Genomic DNA, 9,822 nt, shown 5'->3' with positions numbered 1-9,822 from the left:
TTTATCAAGCAAACGCTAGTTGCGACTTCTTCGAACCATGTTGAGATTTTAGCCATGCATGAAGCATCGTGTGAGTACTTTTGGTTGAGAGCAGTCATGGCACATATTCGAAGCACTAGTGGTTTTACTACCGTTGTTGACCTTCCTACGACGATCTTTGAAGACAATGCAGCGTGTATCGAGGAATTAAATAAGGGATACATCATGGGAGACAACACCAAACACATAGTGCCTAAGTTCTTTTATTCCCACCAGGAATAACAACATCAGAATATTGAAGTCAAGCAAATCTGTTCCCAGGATAACCTGGCTGATCTCTTTACCAAGTCATCGCCCAAGTCTACTTTTTATAAGCTCATAATTATCTGAGTTGAATTGCTTGTAGTTCTCTTATTTGGAAGTTATGTCTAACTCAGTGAAGTATCCTGAAGCATACTCACTTGATCTTTATGTACTCTTTTTCCTACGATTAAGAACAATTTTCCCACTGGATTTTTGCTACCTAAAAAGGTTTTAATGAGGCACCCATCATGGGATGATCATACTCCGTTAAGTTCACTACTTTTGTCTTGTTTAACATTTGTTTTAGACATTATGCATACTTCTCATTTTTCTCCTTAGTTTATGGGTTTTCACCTGTCTTAGGTTTTACCATAGCGAGGTTTTGTAAGTTTTACTACCAATGCATACTTTCTTTAAATTTGAGACTCGCATTCGCCCGTTATGCCGCCGACTTCATCAACTGTCTACCTCAACTGCTGAAGATCTGATGCGATGTTTTGTTTGAGTATTTACATACTCAAGGGGGAGTGTTGCAGTCATAGTTAGAATAGGAATGTGATTGTGTAAATCCTAGTGTATCTAGGGATATCTTGGAATATTCCCTTTAGTACTTAATATCCTATTAGAGTTGTAATCCTATAAGGATTTAACATATCTTTCTACGATAAATAAAGACACAATGGGGTGATACAATATACATCTCACAATTAAATCTCTCTCTTTTCTCTCTCTTATCACCGACCTCTCTCCATCTCTAGTCCTAAATACAGTTCAGTCAAATAGGCCTACAACAACATTTGGTATATTTATAATTATGGCTAAATTTTTTATTATATATTTTTATTTTTAGTTTGTACCCATTTTTAATTTGCAACCCTTCTTTTAATTTGTACCAATTTTCTTTTTAGTTTTAATTTGTACCCATATATATATATATATATATATATATATATTTTTTTTTTTTTTTTTTTTTTTTTTTTTTTTTTTTGTGCCCATATTTTTGAAACTTTTATTTGTATTTGTACCCATATTTTTTCATTTATTTGTACCCATTTTTAATTTTGCTAAATGTACCCATCCTAATTATATGTATTTATTTTATGTTTTAAAATATATCAATAGTTATTTTTCAAAATATGTTAATAATTATGTGGGTACATTATTTTTTGCTATAATTTTTGTGAAGAACAATATTACTCTAAAATTGATTTTTAAGTATTGATTATATTTTAAAAATATTATTTAAATTTGTTTAAATTTCATAATTTGTGGGACATTAAATGCATAAATGCATGAGTTAAATCTCTTAAATGATGCGAATGACCTTGATCAAATTATTTAAACAAACAAGGTTTTAGTCTAACAATTAGGTTGATTGGGGATTGGAACCAAAATGACCCATTTTTTATACTAGTATTTATTTCTCTTGGTTAGCTAAAATAGACAAACCAATGAGTCAGATATAACTAGGTAGTATACTTAATCCAAATATTAAACTTCATTGTCATTCCCGTGAGTCGAATATGAGACTTTTCACGTACAAATAAACAAGAATACTATTATATATGATAATTTTACTTATAGAAAAAAAATGACGTCAGAGGTAACGCGATTAAGTAAACAAAAGGATGTCAAGTCATTCGTTGAATAAATTAGGACACTTCAAATATTAGTAATCAAACAATCTATTGTGATTTTAGTCGAACAATGATGACCAACTTATAACATTTGTGACTAATTTTATTACAAAGTTATTGATTTCTAACCAAAAGAATGAAATTGACCACGATATTACAAATCAAAGAGTACAAAAAACGAAACAATATTTTGAGGTCTCTTCCAAACAACTTCTAACATTTGGGCAGATCAAGTGGTGGCGGAGGCAAAGTAGATTCTGGAGTAGGTCCATTTTCAACCTCAAAAGCCAAGCCTAGCCCCCACGACAGATGAATGTCCAAATGACAGTGCATGTACCAGATTCCTAAGACAATTGTTTAGAACAAATAACCAAACATTAATTTTTAATAATATAACAAAACATAAGACATTTAATTGATGAGGTGATTAAAAAACTAACCTGGATTATTTGCTTGAAACCTAATCACAGCCCATCCTCCGACCGGCACACCAATTGTGTTACGGATTTGCGGATTAACGAAGTTGAATTTTTTGGGGTCATTAATCGGGTTGTAGTTACCAAATCCTTGTGCTAACACATGAAAATTGAAGCCGTGAAGATGGATAGGATGGTTCTCGATCGCCAAAAATGCTGTGTTTTAAAGCACGATCTCTACCGTCGAATTGAACTTTAGTGTCTTGACCTTGGTAGATTTTGGCGCGTATATTAGCGACAGGTCGAAGCTGACATTCGTGTCTGTGTAATCAAACTTTACCGGAGGCTCGTCAGGAAAATCTCTTGTGTAAACCCCACTCACGTTGTTAAAATGTGCTTCCATCATTGACGTATTGCTTGGAAGCACGAATGACTCGTTGTTCATGCTAGCGGACAATCGGCTAAAGAGTGGGCCTTGACATGTGGCATTTTTGGGACACATTTCTAAGTTCACGCCGATTGTCACGAACATGTGCTTGTCCACTTGAAGTGGGACCGGGACCCAGTGGGGCCCGTCGATAAGGCAAGTGAGATTAGTATAGAACTTGTGGGCCAACGACGTGTCGTGAAGGTTGGGCAAGGCCGGCATAATGGGGGTTGATGACTTAGAATTCTTGTAGATGATGATGCCTCTGGTGGTCGTGTTATCAAAGTCGATGTTCGCACTAGCATACGGAGTGGCGGCCATGTAATAAGATCTGATAGGTTGATTGAAGTTGACAAGAACGTCAGTGGTTTGACCAGGTCCAGTAACCACCACGTCGGTGACATATGGAGTGGTGTAAGTGGCGTTGATGGCGACAACTGTCATGTTGTGATTGGCTATCTTGAAGAAGAGTTGGTTATTTAGTGCAACATTGATTAGGCGTAGGAGGTAGGTATCTCCTCTCACCACATTGAGTTGATATGTCTCTGATAAATTGATGTTAAACTGTTAATATTCATCATTCATAAGTAATATATAAAAATAAACAAATGTACGTGCATGCATGCATGGTTACATACGATTTTGAGAGCAATCGTATAGATCACCAGGAAGTCCATTTATAGTGTAAGCATTTGAACTATTAGGAGCAATTCCGGTAGCCAAGCCTTCTTCCTCAATGTCAACAACATTACCATTGTACCACTCTCCTGCAATTCCATCAGACATATTTTATAATGTCACAAAAATTATTGTTTAAGTGCGTATCATGATGAATGTTAACTATGTTGAATGGTATTGATCGTTAATTACCTAATAAGATGGGAACTTCTTCGGTGGGCTTGAGGAAGTGGAAGGATGGACCAGCTTTCGGGTGGATTATGAGTGCGCCGTGGACGGTTGCGCGGAGCCACGAAACGTGGGCATGCCACCAAAGGGTGCCTTCTTGTCGGGTGATATTAAATTTGTAAGTAAAGTTTTGTCTAGGGCTTATAGGGCATTGAGTTACATATGCAGCTCCATCCGCCCATGCACTTAGAAGCTGAAATATTCCATGCCTGCATAAGAAAGAAACTATAAAACATGAACAAAACATAACCCAACATTCCCCGGGGGGATTGTTAATCAAGAAAAAAAAAATTGACGAAGAAAATATGGATTTGCATTTTGTTCTAAATAATGTTATTTAAACACACAAAACTCAACACTCTCTAATATTTGTGGGTCCTAAATAATTTGATGGGTCATCTTTATTGAAGGGTGCGTCATTAAGTGTGTCCAAATAGAATTCTTGTTTTGTTCTAGAATATGTTGAGTGGTAAATGATTTTGGATATGTAAACTATTATTTACCAGTGAATAGTAATGTTGTAGGGCGACTGGTTTAAAACGTGGACGATAAGTGTGTCTCCATTTCGTGCATGTATTGTTGGTCCGGGATAACACCCATTTACTACAATAATCGATTGATTTCGGCACAATCGGCTAACAGTCAAGTTGTTCACCTGAAGCAATTGAAATAAAAAATAAAAATAAAAACTATTATGACTACTATTATTCAAAAGAAACATTTAAATAATTAGTGAGAAATATGCATAATAAAACAAGGATCCCGAAGGGCTTGTTTGAATATTGTTTCGAAAACCCGTTTCTATGAAAATTTAAATTTTTCCGTCAAATTAATCAGAAGTAATTTTGGAAGTCAAAATGCGGTTTTAGCCATTCTAGAAACATTCATGAGCATACCCAAAATTGAGGCTAGACTTACACTAAAAGAATGCTCAACAATTGCCCCAGAGGCTACTGAAGAAGCCAATAGACTTAGAGAACAAGCTAGCACAAAGGGTAAGTGTGCCATATGGGGAACAAAGGAGCTAGCTGATAGGGAAATGATAAGTTTGAGAATCGTATATTGTTGTGAAGATATATGTTATGTTTATATAGGCATTTGGAGAGAAGTAGCTAACAAATTAAGCAATAAATTTTACTTGCTTTGATAATTAAGGACTTTGAAACGTGGAACGCGCAGGCATATATATATAAAAGGAATGGTGTTGTATATTCAGCTAACAGTTTGATTAAGTTGGCGACTCATCAGAGAATGCTAGCATAAGGACCAGGATCCTCTCCTGAGCAGTTCTCTAGGGATCCTAGGAATTCCATAATCATGTCCGTTCATTGTATATCGTGCGGTCAGAAATTATTTAAAATTTAAATTTTAAAATTCAAATATGAATAGTATTTAACGAAAACTGACCGCACGATATAAAAGGAACAGACAAGGTTACGGGATCCCTAGGGAACTGCCCAAGAGAGGATCCTGGGTCCTAGCATAAAGTTATGAACACAATTCTGAAATATTATAAGACAAAATTATTTAGGATATTTGATTTCCCTTGATCGTAGGAATAGATTGGCTCTATGTAAATCATGTATTGATATCTTAGAGTTGACTTTCTAGAATATAGCTTAATTTACAATGTATAAATCTTGTACACGAAAGCTAATGAAAATGATTTTAAAATTTTAAATTTTAACAAAAAAATCATGTAATAATTTTATTTAATGGTTAAGATAAAACTCAACCTTAATAATTAGTCCAATCAACATGGCCCAACCAAAATAACCTAACAACTTTTCAGTTTTACCCCTAACAATGTTTTTTTATTTTTTATTTTGAATAAACGATATTATCCATACTAAGGAGGAGGAGGAGGCTGACTAAGACCTAGTTTGGGAGTGAGGTGCTTAAAAAAAAAGCACCCATGAAAAAAAGCTGTGAGGGTTTTAGGTGTTTGGTAAACTGAAAAAAAAATGGCTTATTTTGGAAGCTGCTGTGAGAATAAGCTGAAATCAAAGGAAAAAGCTGAAGCTGCTATTTGTAGCTTTGGAAAACTGGCTTTTTTTCAAAGCACACGGAGCTACAGTGCTTCTTTAATGAAAAGATCCACTATTAGACTGCTTTTTTCCCAAAAGCACTTTTACAAAAAAGTTTACCAAACACTCTGCTGATTTATTTCACAGCCGCTTATTCTCACAGCACAGCCGCTTATTCTCACAGCAGCTTTTTTTCAAAGCACAGCAATACCAAACCAGCCCTAAGTCTCACAATGAGCTAGCACTAATATAGTTCAAATTCGTTTTTGGCGAGAATCGAACCTAAGACCGCCTCTCACCAGTGGCGAAGCCACGTGAGGGCGAGGAGTGGCGGCCGCCACTCCCCTCGCCGGAAAACACAACTGGAACGCTAGTTTAGCCCCTCCCCTCGTTGGAAAACCCTACTAGTTCAGGCTTCAGCCCCTCCCTGTTCTTCGATGATCTGGTTCTGCGCAGCAGCAGCAGCTGATTGCCCTTTTTTTTTATAACATCCGGTCTTATACGAATCTCGGCTTTAATAAGACAGCCATGTTTGCAGTTGCAAAACTTGGTGCAGTAGCAGATTGCAGAGTCTGCATACCCACCATCGGAAAGAAGAAGATGAAAAAGTTAAAACCCTATTTTATTATAACTTAATTACATGACACCGTTTGAGTGCTTTGAGTTTTGTTTACATTTTACACGTGGCAGTAGTTACAACCATTCATTTTGTAGAATCCTGATAGCACTCTAATTGAAACAAAATGATATACTAATCGACAAAATAGAAAGAAGGAAAGATTATATTATTGAATTTTGTAATTATATTTCTTTTTTATTTTTTATGGTACACACTATCATATAAATATAATCACTATATCATTTTGTTTTATATAAGTTTCAAGTCACACATATACAATATAAAATAAATTCATACAAGATTCAAAAAATATTTCTTAAAGCACTACAAACTCGTAATCACTTGAATTTTTATCTCATACTATTAGATTTACCAAAGCACTACGAACTCGTAATCGCCTGACTAAAGCCTAACGTCTTTTAGGACCTTTCTCATTATACATTTACGTAATGGGACGATACTTATATCCTCCTTCAAATAATACGGTTAGTGCACAAATCCTCATTTGAATGTTTCGAGTACTCCAAATCCTCCTTCGAATGTTTTGAATAGTCCAAAGCTTCTCAATAAAATGAGCTTACTCAGTTGAATGAATTATTGACCAACCTTCTTGCAAACCCTGGACTGAGACCTTGAATGATTGTCTAAATTCTTTTGGAGCATTTTATCCCTTTTTAAATTTCGCCCCTCCTGCGAATAATTTCTGGCTTCGCCACTGCCTCTCACTATCACTAGACTGTAGTATTAAGTGGCTACTTCTAACAATTTTAATTGTTCTGTTTGTTAGTTTTCTGTTTGTCAATCTTCCATTTTTGCTGCTAAAATAGAATCTTCACCGCCTTTGTCCACAAAATAAGGCCAAAAGCCAACAACACTCGAATCAAAACCTTATTTTATTAATATTTTTGTTTTAATATAAACCAACTTATGTAAACAAGAACATACTGCAACTGGGTATAATATACGTATACCATTACTACATTTACAGGTTATGTATTCTTCTCTTCAAATTATTATTAATTAATATTAATCTCTAATCTCTAATCTCTAATATTAGAAAGCTAGAAGCACACTTTGGTGTCTCAAGACTTCACCAAAATAATTGGACTGAAAAGCCCCTTAAACAAAAAAAAATAGAACTGACCGAATTTTATACATGAAAACATGCAAGGGCAATTTTGTAAAAAAATATAAATCTAAAATTCATTTTATTAGAAGAAAAATAAAATTAAAAAAAAAAAAAAGGGGGGAAGACGTGTATTAAATCTCACTAGAAAAAGGGGCCAATAACCCCACTCCTCCTCCATTTTAGGAGAGATATTATTATCCCATATAAATGCATAAAAATTTGTGAAAGTTTATTTTATTGGGAAAAAAATGAAAAGAAAAAAACAACAAATAAAAAAGGACGGATACTACAAATAAAAAATAAAACGGGGAAACTAAAAAATTGCACCCAACATTCAACAAAAAGCAGAGTTTCTATCAAACTAAACTACCAATATATTATTTTACTGAAAAATAATTGATTAAAATTCGGCAAAAAAAATACAAAAGAGACATGATAAATCCCTCAAATAAAAAATAGAACGTGGAAACTGAAAACTGCACCCACATTGAGCAAAAAACAGTTTGATAAATCCTTCCACAAATCTCATTTAAATTCAAGAATCAGAAAAGAGAAACGTGCACCGAGTCTCCATCTTACGAAATTCCCACTTTCTTCTCAACTAGGTTCGCTACATATTATCTGATTGCAGAAATAAAGAAGAAGAGAACGAGGGCGCGGCAGAGGATGAAACAGAGAGATAAATCGATAAAGAGTCTTCCTCGATACAACTTCTCAACTCTCAATCTAGATCTTTTATTCTCAATTCTCAATCATTTCCTCCTGTCAATCTTAATCTTAGTATTTTTAGTTTGGATCTCTTTAGATTAATTCAAACGGTTGTTTATGTTCCTCCTACGAATTAGCTTATTTTAATTAATTAGTAGAAATTTTCATTTTTATGTTCATTTTGCCAAAGAGTTTATTTTAATTAATTTAATAAAATTTTCATTTTTGGTTTCTGGGTAAGTGCAAGTTTGAAAAATTTTAATTGGTATAATCAGTTTTGAAGTTGGTTTGACAGGAAAAATACAGAAGAAGTATGTTTTGCACCATCCGACTATGAAAAGTTTCAGCCCCCCCTTCCATTTGTTTTATTGCAAGAAGTATGAAAATTTCTGTTAACTTCATTATTATATACTAATTTATTAGTTAAATAATGGTTAATCATTTTTGCAGAATTTAAAGGGTGGGGGGCTTTTAGTTTCACTGTCCATTTTAATATGATGGTTTCCAATTCTTATGTATGCAAGGTGGATGTACTCATTAATCTTGAGTGACGAAGATATTGCTATCAAGTTTTTAAGGTACACTAATGTGTATTTTTATCTTATTTTTTTTCGTGATTTCACAAACCCCTAATTGTGTTGCACTATTATGTTAACAATTTATGGTCTAATTCCATTAATTCCATTCAATGTATATATATTAATTAAAAGTCCTAACTTTATTTTGAATGTAACTGATGCTTGCAGGGATTAATAGTCCTTAGTCCCACCTTGCTTCAACTGTAGCGAGGTTGCCCTTTGTTTCAAATTGCCACCACTCAGAACTTGGAATTATCACAAAGTTTGGTTTACGAATGCTTGGAATAGAGATGGTTTCAGGGAAGAAAATATATGATGGAGTAATACTTTGCACAGGCAAGGAAGAGGAGAAGCAAGTCTTGGTTTGCATGTATGTGGATATTGGTTTCTCCTTTTTAGCTAACATTTTTATTATGTTATGCTTAATTTACTGTCGATACGATTTTTCTTTAGTTTTGAGGAATGCGAGAAATAATTTAAAATATATAATTAATTTTATTATTTGATATGTTTGTATATGTTGGGTGACAAATTCGGACTTCAAGTTTGTAATTTTACTGTGATTTTTTTTTTTTACATAGAGGGTTAGTTTTCTTTTTGTATATTAAGGTTGTCTTTTTGTGCAGTTTATTTACTCAGTTTGACGATAATTTAAATGTTGTATTTATATGTACATAATATATAAATATATATGATTTCATGTACTTATATTCTGATTCTGGGAAAAAGTATACATGTTTTACAGCGAGAGGTTAGATATGTTGATAAAGAAAATGATTTTGTAAAACATTTGTTTTTGCCCACTCACGTTTTCTGTTTTGCGCCCCTCCAGGTTCTAAGTAAGCTTGTTGTTGGTGACTAGAGGACGTCGGCGGTTCTGACTTATCTAAATAATAATAGGACATTCCTGGTACTGTATAATTAGTACTTGTCCTACTGGACTGCACCTAGACTTATTATGCTCTGGTTATGAGTGTTTACTATTATAACTAACTCCTATCACTTCCTGTTAGTAGTGCACTCTAGTAATTTGGTTTTTAATTATTCGTATAACTCTTATCTTTATTGCTTCCGTACTATGCACATGGCTACG

At 34.0% G+C, this 9,822-nt stretch overlaps 1 protein-coding gene and 1 long non-coding RNA gene across 3 annotated transcripts; one reads left to right on the top strand and one right to left on the bottom strand.

The window, feature by feature from the left end:
- Positions 1-1,951: 1,951 nt before the first annotated feature.
- Positions 1,952-4,713, bottom strand: LOC126592906 (laccase-7-like). The gene is made up of 6 exons (XM_050258711.1): positions 4,587-4,713; positions 4,172-4,323; positions 3,633-3,877; positions 3,401-3,529; positions 2,360-3,307; positions 1,952-2,263 (listed from the first exon to the last, which is right to left on the bottom strand). The coding sequence occupies exons 1-5, from the start codon at positions 4,674-4,676 to the stop codon at positions 2,559-2,561; spliced, it is 1,365 nt and encodes a 454-aa protein (XP_050114668.1). The 5' UTR covers positions 4,677-4,713; the 3' UTR covers positions 1,952-2,263; positions 2,360-2,558.
- A 2,997-nt stretch (positions 4,714-7,710) lies between these two features.
- On the top strand, positions 7,711-9,787 carry LOC126593886 (uncharacterized). Of its 2 annotated transcripts, XR_007613051.1 has the most exons (3): positions 7,735-8,729; positions 8,973-9,099; positions 9,562-9,787. It is a non-coding gene; the product is annotated as an uncharacterized LOC126593886 (long non-coding RNA). The 2 variants fall into 2 exon arrangements; XR_007613050.1 differs by lacking the exon at positions 9,562-9,787 and having other exon boundaries at positions 7,711-8,729; positions 8,973-9,237.
- Positions 9,788-9,822: the final 35 nt, after the last annotated feature.

This window comes from Malus sylvestris, chromosome 12 (genome assembly GCF_916048215.2).
Source record: "Malus sylvestris chromosome 12, drMalSylv7.2, whole genome shotgun sequence".
Taxonomy (NCBI): Eukaryota; Viridiplantae; Streptophyta; class Magnoliopsida; order Rosales; family Rosaceae; genus Malus; species Malus sylvestris.
The sequence above is the reverse complement of the archived record's forward strand: the minus strand, read 5'-3'. Positions and strand labels throughout refer to the sequence as shown.

Excerpts from the sequence above, each read along its gene's own strand:
- LOC126592906 (XM_050258711.1), bottom strand. The coding sequence starts at position 4,676 with ATGGCACACTTACCCTTTGTGCTAGCTTGTTCTCTAAGTCTATTGGCT. Across the intron at positions 3,878-4,171 it reads TACAACATTACTATTCACTG|GCATGGAATATTTCAGCTTC; the intron begins GTAAATAATAGT and ends TTTCTTATGCAG. Across the intron at positions 3,530-3,632 it reads AGAAGTTCCCATCTTATTAG|GAGAGTGGTACAATGGTAAT; the intron begins GTAATTAACGAT and ends ATGGAATTGCAG.